At 38.6% G+C, this 20,302-nt stretch overlaps 1 protein-coding gene across 1 annotated transcript; it reads right to left on the bottom strand.

The window, feature by feature from the left end:
• Nucleotides 1-2,250: 2,250 nt before the first annotated feature.
• Nucleotides 2,251-19,653, bottom strand: LOC129655875 (interferon-inducible protein AIM2-like). Its single transcript, XM_055586685.1, is given in 5 exon segments — nt 2,251-2,300; nt 2,644-2,821; nt 8,393-8,524; nt 8,526-8,684; nt 19,543-19,653. Coding segments are annotated over 5 exon segments (630 nt in total).
• Between the last annotated feature and the right edge of the window lie 649 nt (nt 19,654-20,302).

The following is a 20,302-nucleotide window of genomic DNA, read 5'->3' as shown; positions in this document are numbered from 1 at the left end:
TATTTAAAACTTTTAATTTTGTGTTGGCGTATAGGTAATTAACAATGTTGTGATAGTTTCAAGTGAATAGCGAAGGGAACTCAGCCATACACATACAGGTATCCATTCTTCCCCAAACTCCCCCCTCACCTCCCCATTCAGGCTGTTACATAACACTGAGCAGAGTTCCATGTGCTATAGTAGGTCCTTGCTGGTTATCTATTTTAAATATAGCAGTGTGTACATTTTACAATTGGACTCATGGAAGGGCCATAATTAGGTAATTTAGGAACCAAATAAGACAGCTTCCGATGTTTTACATGAAGTCAGTACTATATGTTGGAAGTAACTCTAGCCCTGTCTGATGATGTGAAATAACTGTTTCCACTTATTTATTCAGGTACAATAGGTCAGTAGCTTTACAGCTATGCTTTCTGGTCCTCAGTGTGTGAATCCTATGAGGAAGCTGCTCCAGGAAGAGATTTGCATTAGGCAAACACTGAAGAATTTACTTTGAAATACAGTGACAGAAAGTGGATATCTAACATTGAAACTTATAATGCACTTTTAAACTTTTATTTTATTGAAGTACAGTTGATTTACAATCTGTTAGTTTCTGCTATATGGTAAACCGATTCAGCTGTACATTTTAATGTTCTATTTTTGTATTCTTTTCCATGATGGTTTGTTGAAGAAGTGAACTTGCTCAGTCATGTCTGACTCCATGATGGTTTGTTATAGGACATTAAATGTATCTTCCTTACAGTGTATTTATTGATCACATACTTGATACCTGATACTTGATCACTTAATTTTAAACTAGCTCTAGAAGGTTGATACTGTTTTTCTTTCATAAGAAAAGTGTGGAACAGAAGGCAAGATCATATTTCTAATGATTAGAAAAGTTCCTTCATAACAAGAATTTCCTCCATGCTACTTTATTGTCAGTGCTTCCTTCAATCCAAGCTCCTGGTAACCACTAACATAGTTTTTTTTTAATAAGAAAACTTTTATAAACTTTACTCATTTCCATAATTTCCTAAAATGGAAATTAAAATATATATAGCATTTTGAATCTGGTTGCTTTCATTTAATATAGTGAGTTTAGGATTTATCTATAAGTTGTGTGTATTGGTTTATTCCTTTTTATTGCTGTGTAGAATTCAATGTGTGGACCCACTAACATTTGTTTATCCATCCCCCAAGACAGAAACAATTGGATTGTTGACACTTTTGCATAGTTACAAATAAAACTGCTGCAAATATTCACACGCAAATTTTTGTGTGGTAACCTGTGATATCATTTCAATGAGTGAAACCCTTGGAGTGAAATTGTTGGTCATATGGCAAATGTATTTCAAATATATAAGAAATTGCCAGTTTTCTAAAGTGACTGTAGCAATTTTCATTCCCTAGAGCAATCTGTGAGAATTTCAGTTGCTCTGTATCCTCCTCAGAGTTTAAAATTGTAGGTTCATGTTAATTTTAAAAAACAATCTAACTGTTTTACAAAGAAGTGTACCATTTAACATTCCACCATTGTATGAGAAGTCTAATTCCTTCTTATCCTCACTAACCATTGATATGGTCAGTCTTTTAAAATCTTTGACATTCTAATTGGTGCATAGTGGTATCTCACTGTAGTTTTAATTTGCATTCCCCTAAAGATAAATCAGGTTGAGTATTTTTTAATGTGCATATTTACTGCCTGTGTATCTTTTTTTTTTTTTTTGCCTATCTTAAAAACTTGGCAGTTTTTTCTCATAATACTGAGTTCTGAGAATTATTTATAAATTCTAGGTACAGAATCCTTACTAGCTATGTGTCTAGCAAATATTACGTCTCAATCTATGGCTTGCATTTTCATGTTTTAAAGATATTGAGAAATGAAGTATTTCCTGCCATATCAGTAAACCAGGATGTCAGTCATCAGTGATTCCAGCCCTCCAGGTTTATCCTGACTCAATTTTCCTGGACTATTCAGGATGCAAGGATGGCCAAATTGACTCTGAGAGATATCCTCAATATATCATGTCCTCAAGATACAGCTGGGCTGTGTCTACTTGTAAATATGTCTTTCAGAAGAATTTGTCTAACTTTGAGGAAACCATATACATTAGACTTACAGTTCTACCAAAGAACTGTTTGTAGGGCTGTATGGGTACCACAGCATGTGTCTCAACCTTATGAAGCCCATGTCCTCTTAATTGTGTGTCTAGGGTGTGTATTTTCTAACAAGGAGGCTCCTAAGTTCTCTAAGCTGTAGGTGCACTAAATATTAGGGTCTTCCACGTTCTGTTCAATAGCACCTGTCCATTTAGCTAAAAACAAACACAAAACATTACCCCTTTGGAGAATTGACTTTCCTTCATGAAGTTCCCACCTTAATGAAACTGCTGCTGCTGCTGCTGCTAAGTCGCTTCAGTTGTGTCCGACTCAGTGCGACCCCATAGACAGCAGCCCACCAGGCTCCTCTGTCCCTGGGATTCTCCAGGCAAGAACACACGAGTGGGTTGCCATTACTTCTCCAATGCATGAAAGTGAAAAATGAAAGTGAAGTCGCTCAGTCTGTCCAACTCTTAGCAACCCCATGGACTGCAGCCTACCAGGCTCCTCCATCCATGGGATTTTCCAGGCAAGAGTATTGGAGTAGGGTGCCATTGCCTTCTCTGTTAATGAAACTATGAATTCTAGATTTCAGGTATAGTTTTTCTCCAGTCTTTGATAGCTCTAAGAATATAAATTGAAGCTTATTCCATTCCTTGCACTGGATTTTCTTCTCGTTTCCAAGCATCAATACTTCTATTCTTCCTGTGCTCTCATTTAGGTCACATAGAGTTGACTCATTGGAAAAGACTCTGATGCTGGGAGGGATTGGGGGCAGGAGGAGAAGGGGACGACAGAGGATGAGATGGCTGGATGGCATCACTGAGTCGATGGACCTGGGCCTGGGTGAACTCTGGGAGTTGGTGATGGACAGGGAGGCCTGGCGTGCTGTGATTCATGGGGTTGTAAAGAGTCGGGCATGACTGAGCGACTGAACTGAACTGAACTGAACTGAATATATGATTCTTCTGTTCTGCTTTCTGCAAAGATAAAACAAACACCAAACTTTTGGTAATGTGCTTAAGGAGTGCCACATCAATCAGACATCAGAAGTCAGCAATAGCCTCCAGAAAGAGATATAAGGCAAAAAAAAAAAAAAAAAATACAGGCTTGAAATGGGCAGATATATAGTTAATAGATGTTCAGTTCAGTTTAGTTCAGTCGCTCAGTCATGTCCGACTCTTTGCGACCCCTTGAATAGCAGCACGCCAGGCAACCCAGTCCATCACCAACTCACGGAGTTTACCCAAACTCATGTCCATCGAGTCGATGATGCCATCCAGCTGTCTCGTCCTCGGTCATCCCCTTCTCTTTCAGCCCCAAATCCCTCCCAGTATCAGAGTCTTTTCCAGTGAGTCAACTCTTCACATGAGGTGGCCAAAGTATTAGAGTTTCAGCTTTAGCCATCAGTTCTTCCAATGAACACCAAGGACTGATCTCCTTTAGAATGGAATGGTGGATTTCCTTGCAGTTCAAGGGACTCTCAAGAGTCTTCTCCAACACCACAGTTCAAAAGCATCAATTCTTTGGCACTCAGCTTTCTTCACAGTCCAACTCTCGCATCCATACATGACTACTGGAAAAACCATAGCCTTGACTAGAAGGACCTTTGTTGGCAAAGTAATGTCTCTGCTTTTGACCATGCTATCTAGGTTGGTCATAACTTTCCTTCCAAGGAGTAAGCGTCTTTTAAAAATTTCATGGCTGCAATCACCATCTGCAGTGATTTTGGAGCCCCCAAAAAATAAATCTGACACTGTTTCTACTGTTTTCCCATTTATTTGCCATGAAGTGATGGGATCAGATGCCATGATCTTAGTTTCCTGAATGTTGAGCTTTAAGCCAACTTTTTCACTCTCCTCTTTCACTTTCATCAAGAGGCTTTTGAGTTCTTCTTCACTTTTTGCCATAAGGGTGGTGTCATCTGCATATCTGAGGTTATTGATATTTCTCCCAGCAATCTTGATTCCAGCTTGTGTTTCTTCCAGCCCAACATTTCTCATGATGTACTCTGCATAGAAGTTAAATAAGCAGGGTGACAGTATACAGCCTTGACGTACTCCTTTTCCTATTTGGAACCAGTCTGTTCTTCCATGTCCAGTCCTAACTGTTGCTTCCTGACCTGTATATAGGTTTCTCAAGAGGCAGGTCAGGTGGTCTGGTATTCCCATCTCTTTCAGAATTTTCCACAGTTTACTGTGATCCACACAGTCATAGGCTTTGGCATAGTCAATAAAACAGAAATAGATGTTTTTCTGGAACCCTCTTGCTTTTTTGATGATCCAGTGGATGTTGGCAATTTGGTCTCTGGTTCCTCTGCCTTTTCTAAAACCAGTTTGAACATCAGGAAGTTCACAGTTCACATATTGCTGAATCCTGGCTTGGAGAATTTTGAGAATTACTTTACTAGCGTGTGAGATGACTGCAATTGTGTGGTAATTTGAGCATTCTTTGGCATTGCCTTTCTTTGGGATTGGAATGAAAACTGACCTTTTCCAGTCCTGTGGCCACTGCTGAGTTTTCCAAATTTGCTGGCATATTGAGTGCAGCACTTTCACAGCATCATCTTTCAGGATTTGAAATAGCTCCACTGGAATTCCATCACCTCTACTAGCTTTGTTCGTAGTGATCCTTTCTAAAGCCCATTTGACCTCACATTTCAGGATGTCTGGCTCTAGGCGAGTGATCACACCATCGTGATTATCTTGGTTGTAAAGATTTTTTGCACAATTCTTCTGTGTATTCTTGCCACGTCTTCTTAATACTTCTGCTTCTGTTAGGTCCATACCATTTCTGTCCTTTATCAAGCCCATCTTTACATGAAATGTCCCCTTGGTATCTCTAATTTTCTTGAAGAGATCTCTAGTCTTTCCCATTCTGTGGTTTTCCTCTGTTTCTTTGCATTGATTGCTGAGGAAGGCTTTCTTATCTCTCCTTGCTATTCTTTGGAACTCTGCCTTCAGATATTTCTTTGCTTTTTTTCTTTTCTCCTTTGCTTTTTGCTTCTCTTCTTTTCACAGGTATTTGTAAGGCCTCCTCAGACAGCCATTTTGCTTTCTTGCATTTCTTTTCCATGGGGATGGTCTTGATCCCTATCTCCTGTACAATGTCACGAACCTCCGTCCATAATTCATCAGGCACTCTGTCTATCAGATCTAGTCCCTTAAATATATTTCTCACTTCCATTGTATAATCATAAGGGATTTGATTTAGGTCATACCTGAATGGTCTAGTGGTTTTCCCTATTTTCTTCAATTTCAGTCTGAATTTGGCAATAAGGAGTTCGTGATCTGAACTACAGTCAGCTCCCAGTCCCAGACATCTTTTTTGGGTGTTAGTTCTAAAAGGTCTTGTAGGTCTTCATAGAATCGTTCAACTTCAGCTTCTTCACCGTTATTGGTTGGGGCATAGGCTTGGATTATTGTGATATTGAATGGTTTGCCTTGGAAATGAACAGAGATCATTCTGTCGTTTTTGAGATTTTATCCAAGTACTGCATTTTGGACTCTTTTTTTGACCATGACGGCTATTCCATTTCTTCTAAGGGATTCCTGCCCACAGTAGTAGGTATAATGGTCATCTGAGTTAAATTCACCCATTCCAGTCCATTTCAGTTCGCTGATTCCAAGAGTGTCAACATTCACTCTTGCCATCTCCTGTTTGACCACTTCCAACTTTCCTTGATTCATGGACCTAACATTCCAGGTTCCTATGCAATATTGCTTTTTACAGCATCAGACCTTGCTTCTGTCACCAGTCACATCCAAAGCTGGGTATTGTTTTTGCTTTGGTTCCATCCCTTCATTCTTTCTGGAGTTATTTCTCCACTGATCTGCAGTAGCATATTGGACACATACTGACCTGGGGAGTTCCTCTTTCAGTATCTTATCATTTTGCCTTTTCATACTGTTCATGGGTTCTCAAGGCAAGAATACTAAAGTGGTTTGCCATTCCCTTCTCCAGTGGACCACATTCTGTCAGACCTCACCACAATGACCCCTCCATCTTGGTTGGCCCCTCACGGCATGACTTAGTTTTATTGACTTAGACAAGGCTGTGGTCCATGTGATCAGATTAGCTAGTTTTCTGTGATTATGGTTTCAGTGTGTCTGCCCTCTGATGCCCTCTCGCAACACCTACCGTCTTACTTGGGTTTCTCTTACCCTTGACGTGGGGTATCTCTTCACAGCTGCTCCGGCAAAGTGTAACTTCAGATAGAGAAGACAGTTTTTACTTAAATCCTATTGCCTCATTTATGCATCTTTCCAGTGTCAAACTCCCCTCCCTTAGGAGGGTAGGTTGGCCCTGTGAAACAGTAATTAGTAAGGCCAGTAGTCAGAATAGACAGGGGAAATATATCCCAGAGTTGGAGGACAACCACTTAAAGGAACAAATCTAGGAAAGACGTGAGCAAATGAGACAAAATCATAGAGTCTAAGTAAGTGTTAGGAGTGATGGGAAGCAGAATAATTCACCCCCAAATATTCCACTTTGACCTGTGGATTTTGAACTGAAGGCTACTGACTCAGCAGACTCACAAAAAGGTTTTCTACCTGTCCTTAAAGTACCAAAAAAATATTTAGGTAGGGGATCTGTACCAGAAAGTGGGCTATTACCAAATATAAACATTTATATCAGAAAGGTTTATCTTTTTAAAATTTATTTATTTTAATTGGAGGATAATTACAATATTGTGATGGTTTCTGTCATACATCAACATGAATAGGTCACAGGTATACACGCATCTCCTTCCTCCTGGACAGCCCCCCCGCCCCAGCTCCCTCCCCACCCCATCCTTCCAGGTTGTCACAGAGCTCAGGCTGTTAGTTCCCTGTGTCATACATCAAACTCTTGCTTGTCATCTATTTTACGTATGGTAATTTGTATGTTTCAATGCTATTCTCTCAAATCATCCCACCCTCTCCAGAAAGGTTTATCTTTATCTGCATGGCAAGTCAACCATCTGTTTCCTAAACATCTGTTCTTGTCTTCTTCTTCCTATGAATTGTCTTCTGCCCCTTTGAGACCCCAGATCCCTAGCCCCTTCTCCTTAGCTCAGGATAGTGTATAAGCTTCAATTGCCTGGATGTCTTTGAGTCTCATGTTTTTCAGGAGGCTCCCATATATACGGAATTACATTTTTTTCTCTTGTTAACCTTTTTTATGTCAAGTGAATTATTAGAGCAACCAAAAAATCTAGAAAGAAAGAAGAGAAAATTTCTCTTCCCTTACAGGAATAAAGGACAAGAAATCATTCACAGTCAAGTCCAAGTAAAAAGTGAGCAGAGTGCTGGTCAATTATCTAGAAGATTGATAGGATTTTAAGTTTAATTTAATGAATTCAATAAATACATAGGTGTATGGTTGGCCAAATCAAAAGCTCAAAACAAGGATAAAGACCATGGCCGTCTTATCCAAGATTCATTTTAGCTTGACTTTTTCAGGAGGACAGATTCTATCAGTTCCTCTTCACTAAACTCAAGACAGTAATGCTTAGCCTTAAGCTCCTGGAAGCAGAGTAAGCAGGTTCTCTCTCTGGGGCTTCTGGTGTTAATCTCAACCAGAAGCAGTCACACAAGGCTAATTCCCTGAGGCTGAGAGTCAAAATATATTATTATTTCTCACATCTAATAAGTCTCCTCATACTAACTCTGTCATCTGTTTTCTTCTTCTATTCATATTACTTCTAGCCTTATTTTCAAATCAATTTATCACCAACTATAGTAATTCTGTATTTATAACAATGTTCATTTAGAATACATACCATGCATATAAATATGAAATTACCTAGAAGGCAAACATTATTTATGTATGAAGTACTTTGGGGAGCTTCCCAGGTGGTGCTAGTCATAAAGAACCCACCTGCCAATGCAGGAGACATAAGAGATGTGGGTTCAATCCCTGGGTCAGGAAGATCCCCTGGAGGAGGGTATGGCAACCCACCCCAGTATTCTTGCCTGGAGAATCCCATGGACAGAGGACCCTGGCAGGCTACAGTCCATGGGGTCACAAAGAGTCAGACACGACTGCAGCGAATTAGCACTCAGGCAAGTGCTTTTTCAGAAGCTACAAAAAGAAATTCAAAACAGGATTATAACATCTTCTTGAAAATAAAAACGCTTCTAATGTATTTCAGTTTTAGTACATTCACTGTACAGCTTTTTTAGTTTTGGGGGTTCATTTCTCTACTTTTTCTTTTAAAAATATTTTAATGAATAATTTCTAAAATCTCTCCAAGCTCATAGATGAGAATAAGTTATTCTTACTAATCAATTTTAGATTATATATAGAAAACTACCTAGACTACAAACAGCCCATTCACAAGTTGTTCTCTGGGGCTGAAATTGAAGTTTATTGACCTTAGGGTATCACCATCTTTTCTGATAATATGCTTTGAGACATGGATCTGGTCAAATTCAGTGTCACACACCAGGGAAATTCAGCATCACTTCCAGGAAACAACTGTGCCAATAATATTTTGATATCATAATTATTTTGCTTGGAGTGAATTTATCCTTGAGCTTCTTACTGAAAACTTTCACAAAAAAGAATTCACTCTCAGTAGACACTGCAGCATGACACATCTCCTGCTTCCCTTTCTTGGGTCTTCACTGCTTCCAGTACCATGACTGCCACAGGGCCCTTCTGAAACACTCTTGCCTGATGAATTCTTGATGGACCACCATCATTTCTGCTAAGGTTGAAGGCAACAGAAGAAAGATATTAGATTGAGTAAAAAAAGATACAATTAAGGAGACTTTTCTTCAGTCTTTATGATAAACCTCAGAAAGCCAGCCAGAGATAGGTGGAGTCAAAGGAAGAGGCATAGAGGAGTCAGAAAGAGATATGAGATCTAGACTGACAAGAGCCCCTTTAGGGAAGATTTCATGTCCTGTGTTCAGAAGAGATAGTATAATCCGCTTTGCAGGCAGACTCCCTGATCTGCATCCTTGTTTTTCTACTATATTTAAAGAGCACATCAGACCTCTGAGACATTGCAAATTAAGGCAAAAAAGTGACTCTCATCCTATCTTCTTCTTCTGACTCCATTAGAGCACAAGATGTTCTCAATCCTCCACCAAATACTGTCTTGAATATTCATTTTACTCTGGTAGATAAGCAAAAGGCAAAGGAGAAAAGGACAGATATACCCATCTGAATGCAGAGTTCCAAACAATAGCAAGGAGAGATAAAAAGCCTTCCTAAGTGATCAGTCAAAGAAATATAAGAAACAATAGAATAGGAATGACTACAGATCTCTTCAAGAAAAATAGAGATACCAAAGGAATATTTCATTGGAAGATGGGCAAAATAAAGGACAGAAATGGTATGGACCTAAAAGAAGCAGATCTTATTGACCCAGATAATCATGATGGTGTGATCACTCATCTAGAGCCAGACATACTGGAGTGCAAAGCCAAGTGGGCCTTAGGAAGCATCACTATGAGCCAAGTTAATGGAGGTGATGGAATTCCAGCTGGCCATTTCAAATCCTAAAATATGATGCTGTTAAAAAGCTGCACTCAAATGCCAGCAAATTTGGAAAACTCAGCATGGCAACGGGACTGGAAAAGGTCAGTTTTCATTCCAACCCCCCAAAAAGGTAAGGCCAAAGAATGTTCAAACTACCACATGATTGCACTCATCTCACACACTAGCAAAGTAATGCTCAAAATTCTCCAAGCTAGGCTTCAACAGTACGTGAACCAAGAACTTCAGATGTTCAAGCTGGATTTAGAAAAGGCAGAGGCACCAGGGTAAAATTGCCAAAATCCGTTGGATCATCAAAAAAGCAAGAGAGTTCCAGAAAAACATCTTCTATCATCGAAAAAGCAAGAGGGTTACAGAAAAACATCTTCTTCTGCTTCATTGACTATGCCAAAGCCTTTGACTGTGTGGATCACAACAAACTGTGGAAAATTCTTTAAAAGATGGGAATACCAGACCGCCTTCTGCCTTCTGAGAAATCTGTATGCAGGTCAAGAAGCAAGTTAGAACTTGACATGGACAATGGACTGGTTTCAAATTGGGAAGGAGTACATCAAGGCTGTATATTGTCACCTTGCTTATTTAACTTATATGCATTTCCATTTAACTTATATGCAGCATTTCCATCATGTGAAATGCTGGACTGAATGAAGCACAAGCTAGAATCAAGTTGGTGTTGGAAAAGTCTCTTGAGATTCCCTGGGACAACAAAGGAAATCAGTCCTGGGTGTTCATTGGAAGGACTGATGTTGAAGCTGAAACTCCAATACTTGGGCCATCTGATGCGAAGAACTGACTCATTGGAAAAGACCCTGATGCTGGGAAAGATTGAAGGCAGGAGGAAAAGGGGACAACAGAGGATGAGATGATTGGATGGCCTCGCTAACTCAATGGACATGAGTTTGAGCAAGCTCTGGGAGTTGGTGGTGGACAGGCAAGCCTGGTATGCTGCAGTCCATGGAGTCACAAAAAGTCAGGCACAACTGAGCAATTGAACTAAACTGAATGGTAGATAAGTGAGGAAGCTGAAATATCTGCACAACCTTCCCAAATTTTTAGAAATGCTCCTCTGCTTGATAAAATGAGAGATTAAGCTAAATGTGATAGAAGGGAATGACCTAAGTCAGAGATTCTATGAGTAAGTTATAGGGAGAATTAAAAAGAAGAATCAATTGTATGTTTATAAATTTACCCTTAGAAATAACAAGCTACCCACTAAGGTTTATAGAAAAGCATTACATCTTGCTATTTATAATTACAAAAATTGAAATAATTTCTTGTTGTTGTTTAGTCGCTCAGTCATGTCTGACTTTTTGTGACCCCCATGGACTGCAGCACACCAGGCTTCCCTGTCCTTCACTATCTCCTGCAGTTCACTCAAATTCATGTCCGTTGAATGAATCAATGATGCCATCCAACAGTCTCATCCTTGATCGTTCCCTTCTCCTGCCCTCAATCTTTCCCAACATCAAGGTATTTTCCAATGAGTCAGTTCTTCACATCATGTGGGCAAACTATTGGAGCTTCAGCTTTAGCATCAGTCCTTCCAATTAATATTCAGGACTGATTTCCTTTAGGATGGACTGGTCGGATCTCCTCTCTGTCCAAGGGAGTCTCAAGAGTCTTCTCCAACACCACAGTTCAACAGCGTCAATTCTTCAATGCTCAGCCTTCTTTATGGTCCAAGTTTCACATCAGTACATGACTACTGGAAAAACCATAGCTTTATCTATATGGACCTTTGTTGGCAAAGTGATGTCTCTGCTTTTTAATATGCTGTCTAGGCTTGTCATAGCCTTTCTTCCAAGGAGCAAGCATCTTTTAGTTGCACGGCTGCAGTCACTGTCCGTAGTGATTTTGAAGCTGAAGAAAATAAAATCTGTCACTGTTTCCATTGTTTCTCCAACTATTTGGCATGAAGTGATGGGACCTGATGCCATGATTTTAGTTTTATGAGTGCTGAGTTTTTAAGCCAGCTCTTTCCTTCTCCTCTTTCACTTTCATCAAGAGGCTGTTTAATTCCTCCTCATTTTCTGCCATTAGGCTAGTATCATATGCATATCTGAGGTTATTGATATTTCTCCTGAAATCTTGATTCCAGCTGTGAGTCATGAAGCCCAGAATTTCAAATTATTTACTCTGCATATAAGTTAAAAAATAAAGTGACAATATATAGCCTTGATGTTCTCCTTTCCAAATTTTGAATCAGTCCATTGTTTTTGTCTGATTTTAACTTTTGCTTCTTGACTTGCATATAGGTTTCTCAGAAAGCAGGTAAGAGAGTCTGGTATTATTATCTCTTTCAGAATTTTCCAGTTTTCTGTGATCCACACAGTCAAAGGCTTTAGTGTAGTCAATGAAGCAGGTGCTTTTGTGGAATTCTCTTGCTTCTTCTATGATCCAAATAATGTTGGCAGTTTGATTTCTTGGTTCCTCTGCCTTTTCTAAATCTAACTTGTACATCTGGAAGCTCTCAGTTCATGTACTGTTGTAGCCTAGCTTCAAAGATTTTGAGCATTACCAAGCTAGCTTGTGAAATGAGTGTGATTGTGTGGTAGTTTGAACATTCTTTGACATTGCCCTTCTTTGGGATTGAAATTAAAAATGACCTTTCCCAGTCCTGTTGCCACTGCTGAGTTTTCCAAATTTGCTGCCATACTGAGTACAGCACTTTAATAGCATCATATTTTAGGACTTGAAATGGCTTAGCTGGAATTCCATCACCTCTACTAGCCTTGTTCATAGTAATGCTTTCTAAGGCCCACTTGACTTCACACTTCAGGATGTCTGGTGCTAGGTAAGTGATCACATCATCGTGGTTACCTGGATCATTAAGACCATTTTTTTCTTTACAGTTCTTCTATATATTCTTGCCACTCCTGTTAATATCTTCTGCTTCTGTTAGGTCCATACTGTTTCTGTTCTGTATTTTGCCCATCTTTGAATGAAATGTTCCCTTGGTATCTCTATTGAAGATATTGAAGAGATCTCTAGTGTTTCCCATTCTGTTGTTTTCCTCTATTTCTTTGCCTTGATCACAGAGGAAGGCTTTCTTATCCTCGTTGCTACTCTTTAGAACTCTGCATTCAGATGGATAGAGATTTAACTAAGTAAAATGTGCTATAGTCAAACAATAAAGCACTATATAAATATTAAAACTTCCTTAGAGGAATAGTGAGGTCAACTGTTATAATTGACCCAAAAAAGGCAAAGGCCCCAAACAGAATACACAATGTTTTTCTTATTGAGGAAACAAGTCACACATAGAAACACATTAGATAGTTACCAATATCAACTAGGTTTTCTCTAGGTGATAAGATTAATACTAATTTTTTTCTTTGTTATTCTCCAAGTTAACTGAGATAAGTTATGAGGAAGTGGGTTGTTTTAGAAGCAAATGCTGCTTTTGAAAAGGAACTTGCTGTCTAGAGTCAAAGGAAAATAGAAGAAAAAAATGATGCATACAAGGAAAACTGTAGGCACTTCTGAATGGGATCTCTACTAGGACCTGGAATGCAGGACATGTCTACTCACTAGAGGACACTGATGGACAGTGACACAGACTATTTGAACCAGTTCAGGAAAATGTCAGATTCACTCAGTCAGTTCAGTTACTCAGTCGGTCCTAATCTTTGCAACCCCATGGACTGCAGCATGCCAGGCTTCCCTGTCCATCACCAATTCCCAGAGCCTACTCAAACTCATATTCATCAAGTCAGTGTTGCTATCCAACCATCCCATTCTCTGTCATCCCCTTCTCCTCCTGCCTTTAATCTTTCCCAGCATCAGGGTCTTTTCCAATGAGTCAGTTCTTCACATCAGGTGGCCAGTTAGATTCACTCAACTCGATGGACATGAGTTTGAGCAAGCTATGTGAGTTGGTGATGGACAGGGAGGCCTGGCATTCTGCAGTCCATGGAATGGCAGTCAAGACATGATTGAGCAACTGAACTGAACTGAATAATACCACAAAAGGCTGGGAGTGCATCAGTTGATTTTTGCTGTACAGTATACCACTCCATACTTAGGGGCTTAAAACAACAAACATTTATTATTTCTTATAATACTGTAGATTGCCCAAGCAGTTTCTGCAATACTGATTGGCTCAGAGAAGTTCGATGATCATATGACATCTCACACTCGTATGGGACCTCAACTGAGAGATTGAGAAGACTATGATAACTGGGGCCTCAGCCCTTGTGGTGCCTCATCACCTAAGGGGTAAGCAAGGTTTGTTCACATGAGGACAGAAGGGTTCCCAGGAATAACACAAGGCAAGCTCCCGTGTACAAGTGGTTTTCATTCCTTTCATGTTTCCTAATGCCCCATTGGCTAAAGCAAATCACATGCCTACATACAGTTTCAGAGGTTAAGAAACAGAATTTCCACCTCCTGATGAGCATCTGCATGGTTGCAATGCAAGGTGTGATAGCTGTGTTTACAACATACCACAGCATCAATTCATCCAGTTCCCCAAAAAGGACTATTAAGAGTGTGAAAAGCAAGCCACAAAGTGAGAGAACAGATGGATTTCCATGTATTGACTGAGATAATAATGTATCCAAGGGGTTCACTTTTCAATATTTTATATGTGTGCATATATATATATATATATATATATATAAAATAAAGTACTGGTGTCCAGAATATGAATTACTCTCATACACATGTATTTAAAAGGTAGACAAACCACAAGATAAGTAGGCAAAAAATGAATTGTCACTTGACAAATAAGATATACAAATGGCTAGTCACCATATAAATACAAATTGTGCTCAACCTCAAAAGTTGTCAGAGAAATTCATATTAAAATACTCTTTAAAATGGCAAATATTTTATAATAAGATTTTTTAAAAACTGTGATCTAAGTAAAATTTTCAAACTGCTACATCACTTTGGAAAATAGTTGGGCACTTTTTGCTAAAATTCAATATATACTAAACTTATTTCCATTAACTCCATTCATAGGTATACAGTCAAGTGAAAGATTTACACACATATACAGTATTATATATATATATATATATATATATACTTCTATGATTGCATATGTTGTGCTGTACTTATTAGCTCAGCTGAGTCCAACTCTTTACAGCCCCAAGGATTGTAGCCCTCCAGGCTCCTCTGTCCATGGAGATCTCCAGGCAAGAATACTGGAGTGGGTTGCCATTCCCTCCTCCAGAGGATCTTCCCAACCCAGGGACTGGACCAGGTCTCCCACATTATAATCAGATTTGTTACCATCTGAGCCACCAGGGAAGCCCAAGAATACTGGAGTAGGAAGCCTATCCCTTCTACAGGAGATCGTCCCAATGCAGGAATCAAACTGGGGTCTCCTGCATTGCAGACAGATTCTTTACCAGCTGAGCTACCAGGGAAGCCCATATGTTTACATACATATAAATGAAAAGACATGTATATAATGTTTATAATATTTGTAATGAACATGTGATTATAGCAGCAGTATTCATAATGTCCCCAAATAACAATCAGCGGTAGACTCTTATATATTATATGTATAAAACTAAAACATGAAATGTTGTACAGAAATTAAAATGAACAAACAACTGCTGCTGCTGCTGCTGCTGCTGCTGCTGCGTCGAGTCAGTGTCCGACTCTGTGCGACCCCATAGACGGCAGCCCACCAGGCTCCCCCGTCTCTGGGATTCTCCAGGCAAGAACACTGGAGTGGGAAACAACTGCTACAAGCTACTAATGTCATTTGAAAAGAGACACAAAATAGATTAAACTGTAAAATTCTTTTTATATTGAAAAATAGGTACAATTAATCTTTGCTCTTAGAATTCAAGATCATGGCAATCTTTAAGTGTGTCTTGGAGCAAAAACGGGACTTCAGAGGTGCAGGATGGGGAACACGTGTACACCCGTGGTGGATTCATGTTGATGTATGGCAAAACCAATACAATATTGTAAAGTAAAAAAAATAAATTAAATAAGTTAAAATAAATAAATAAGACAATATATCATGTTACATTTACTTTTTTGATAATTTGTTGAGTTGTAGTCTTAAATCTGTGTACCTTCTTTATTTTTATATAATACAATAAAAATTAATATAAATATATACATATATATACCTATATATATTTAATGTATAAGGTATATATACATGTGTGTGTATATATATATATATATATATATATACTTATATATATGTATATTTCACCTGGTAAGTTATTTGGATAATACTGCCTGACAAAGCCTACTCACCAACATTTCATTTCTAATTATCACCAAGTTTTAATACTTCTCAAATCTCTCTCAATTCAGTATATCTTTCTACATTTCCAAATCAAAGTTACTAGTATCTCTTCCAGGCCTATGGCAATAGCTGTTCTCCCCAAAGTCAAATTGGCTACTCATTTTTTGCCAAATAATATCTAGAAGGATCAGTTTAAAATGAACTCTATTATCACTCTATGGTTCAAAACCTTTTGTTCCATCACTTCTGAGTTTTCTGGAAACAAAGTATTCTAGTCATGTTCTACAGGCCTTACAAGGCATCATACCACCCTTCGGAGATTCCCTGTACCACAGCCACCCCCATTGTCTTTCAAACCCTTAAGAAAGTCAAACTCCTGCCACAGGTGTTTTTCACACTGTGTTTCCTCTGACTGAAGATACAGTCCATTCCTGTTCATTTTCAGAGGTTAGCACAAAAGTCATATCTCAAGAGAAGCCTCAGCTGACAGCTCCCACTCTAACCCCTGGCTGTTGTTAGGCTTCCTTGACACATGCTCTCCAAATGCTGTCTTCCTTTCAGCTGGAAGTCTTACCTCAGATTATTAATTCATTAATTTGTGGTCAAGAAAAAGATGTACCACTCTCATTAGAATAAAATCTCTGTAGAACTTGGATTTGTTTTTAACTCCCTGTTTTATCACCAGAACCTAAAACAGTTCCTATTACCTATTAGGAACTCAAGAGATATTTACTGAATAGATAAGGGGATGGATGGGTGGATGACAACCTGGCCCTGAAGAACGCCACCTCAGTGCAGCTGTACCATCTGGCTTGGGTGCCCCAGGTCAAAGGCCAAATTATATTTCATCATGAAAAGCCAACTTCCAGTCTTAATTTCTAAAATATCATTTCTTGATATTTTAGAAACATGAAAAAGATGTTCTTTTTCAATTATTTGGGGAAGAGGGGAAGGGAAGAACAGGCATTCTTTGTTTTTGTTTTTATTATTGAAGTATATTTAATTTACAATATCCTGTTACTTTCAAGTGTACAGTAAATTGATTCATATATATATATATATATTTCAGATTCTTTTCCATTGTAGGTTATTACAAGATATTGAGTATAGTTCCATCTACTCTGTTCTACTTCAAATGAGGAGAGGTTGTGAGAAGAACATTATACAGTAGTAAGTGTGCAGACATTTCTGGTTACACAGAAAGAACCTTCAACAAAAGATGAAAGATGAAACCTACAAGGAAACAAAACAAAAACTTGTTTCCCACCAGCATAGCTAGGGGTGGCATGGAGCACAAACAAATTTGCTACATACAAAATATACCTAAGAATAATCTAGGATGGAATTTAAAATAAAACAGGAACCTAATTGACTTCTTACATGGAGCACAGAGCTACCAGTCATTCTGTACTGGTAATTTTTCTGAAATTTCATTCCTTATTGGATCATTTTTACCCAGTCAGGGTAATAACATTCTAGTATCATTACAATAGCAAATGGAAAAAAGATTGCAGTAGGGGGAATTTGGTGCTATCCTGGACAGAGAGGAATAAATTATTCAGTTGACAGAAAAAAATAAAAGACACTCCTAAATATTTTCAACCTATGTTCACCAACACCTTTAGATTCCTGGTTCACATACAAAAAAAATCACAGGGCTTTGGGTTACTTGGAGCAATTACATGTAATCACTGCCACCTCGAGGCCATCTCTAAAACCTACATCTTCTAACTTCATAGAGCAGAGAAAACTACAATGCAAGACACAATCAGTCCCTATCATTGTAGCATCATGTGCTTATGCCATCATTAATATTTATCATTTACATTTATCTCTTCAGTGTGTATTCTCTAACTGGGCTTTCTACACCTGGAATAGCATAGATGAAAGCCAGAAAAAAATCATGTGGTCAACTCAGATATCTCATAAGATGATTTCAAAAGGAAGAAATGTTGAGAGGTTTTATTTACAAAATATATTCAAGTTAAGTAACTTAGATATTTTTATCCCCAGAGAAAATAATCCCACTTTCTGAGAAGTAAACCATGATAAAATATGGAAAATTTAAAGTAATTCCATTTGTATAAACTTGTGAAGTAAGTTGTAGCAAAATCAGTCATGAAATTTATTTGAATGCATTTCTGCTAATAGTAATTTTTTACCATAAAAATGTTTTCACTGGAGAATACAATAATAATTTACACCATGGTTGTATTTTTATTCTGGATATAGCAATACATTCTGAAACTACAACATCATACAGGCCCTAAATCGCTGTCATAACACTAAGAAGCAATAACTTACCATATTTTGAGCCCCTGGAGGAGCTATATCTCTCTTCCCAAAGTGATCCTATTCTTTACTATACTAGTTGATGATCCTAAAACTAGAGTGAAGTGCTTACATTAGTTTTTGGCTTTATAAACCTGAAAAGCGCTCTTCCTTTGTCATGGCCAGTAAATCAGTAAGCAATTCCTCCACCAACTTTCTACCACTTGCATGTGAATAATCCCTGTCTTTTTTCTTTCTGACACTCATGAGGTGATAGCTTAAACATTTTAAGAAAGCAAGAACATTAATTTGTGTGCGTAAGAACTTCTTCCCATGGGCCCAAAATTCATAAGGTCCAATATGAAACTCAAAGAAAAGGAAATTCTGGATCCAAACACCATTACTCCAATACTTTAAATTTCCCTCAACTCAATAAGTCAATATATATCAAGGAAAAAAATATGTGAAAACAAAATAAGTGAAATTTAAATTCCAACCCACTCTGCCCTTTGGCTGAGTAAATCTTAGAAAATAATATATTTTAATAATGGAAGAATCTCTAAATTAGACATTTAGGGTGGGGAGATCAGTGTTTTTCAAGAGCAAAGCATCTCATCACCAAGTTTAGAGTAAAATAATATCTGAGAAAATCTTGAGAGTAATAAGAGGAAATCCTGAAACAAAGCAGAGTAAAGGAATCTTATTCTGGGATGCATCATCAGAGAAGCCCACCTGGAGAATGATCTGTCTCAGATGAAATGACCAAATAGAGGATGAAAATAGCAGATATTAAAGCAGAGAAGTGGGAAAATATGTGTTGTCCACTATTGTGAGGTTCAGAGAACAATAGTTACGATGATCAGTAATGGCATCGATTCATGGACTTTTCCTGTGCTGTGCTAAGCAGATGAGCTTAATGGTACCATTTCCAGGTGTGTACAGAAGTTAGCTATATCAAACCGGATGTTTTCAAAGAGGTTTGCTCTCCGCTCCCGCTCCAACACTGGGTCTCTTTATTCCACTTAAAACAGGGAGATAATTGTTAAGTCACAGATGCATTTTCTGATGCCAGAATTGTCTGGGATCGATGATATTAGTCTGGGAAAAAGAAAAGGTAAAAGAAGATAAATTTGAGGTGCAGTTTGCAGAATGGGAGAGAAGAAAGACACAATGGAAGAAGCCTTCAAGTTGGAGAGAAAAGAATTCCACCTTATAATTTAACTGAATTTCCAATTTTGTGCAAGGGTTCCAGCTTGACTTTCATGTGTAACCATTGCCACACTAGCCCAGCTCAGATATAACTTTCACCCTAAATTTTCACATAACTGCTTGTCACTGCATTTTATTTTATTTTTTTCTGAATTCTTTATCTAACTTCTTTCCTACCCACCATAATATTCTACTCCTGACTTTAAGTTAAAATTTATTTTCCAGAAATACCTCCTTGCTGTCTCTTGGCAATTCATTCAGTTTACCATCTTCCGGACCCCAGCTCGTTTCCACACTTTATCTCCTATAAACATGAGTGCTGTTGAAGCACTGCACGGCACAAGGATGACCAAGTAGAACAAATATCTGCTGTACATGGCCAGTATAGTCATAAGAAAATTATCACTGCATTGACCTTATCTTCCAGCACTGCACCTTCATTCCACTGCAGCCACACTGGCCTCCTCACAGTTCCTCAAGCTTCCAGGAACATTCCTATTTTAAAGACATTTGTAATTGTTGGGAGTTTTTCCTGCCCAAGAGATCTTTTCCTAGGTTTATTTGCTTTGTAATTATCACTTTCTATTCAGTTCAATTCAGTCGTTCAGTCGTGTCCGACTCTTTGCGACCCCATGAATCGCAGCACACCAGGCCTCCCTGTCCATCACCAACTCCCGGAGTTCACTCAAACTCATGTCCATTGAGTCGGTGATGCCATCCAGCCATCTCATCCTCTGTCGTCCCCTTCTCCTCCTGCCCCCTATCCCGCCCAGCATCAGAGTTTTTTCCAATGAGTCAACTCTTCGCATGAGGTGGCCAAAGTATTGGAGTTTCAGCTTTAGCATCAGTCCTTCCAATGAACACCCAGGACTGATCTCTTTTAGAATGGACTGGATGGATCCAAGGGACTCTCAAGAGTCTTCTCCAATACCACAGTTCAAAAGCATCAATTCTTCCACACTCAGCTTTCTTCACAGTCCAACTCTAGTGACCACTGGAGAAACCATAGCCTTGACTAGATGGACC

The sequence above is a fragment of the Bubalus kerabau genome, chromosome 6 (genome assembly GCF_029407905.1).
Source record: "Bubalus kerabau isolate K-KA32 ecotype Philippines breed swamp buffalo chromosome 6, PCC_UOA_SB_1v2, whole genome shotgun sequence".
Lineage (NCBI taxonomy): Eukaryota > Metazoa > Chordata > Mammalia > Artiodactyla > Bovidae > Bubalus > Bubalus kerabau.
This window is presented reverse-complemented; position numbering and strand designations above follow the sequence as displayed.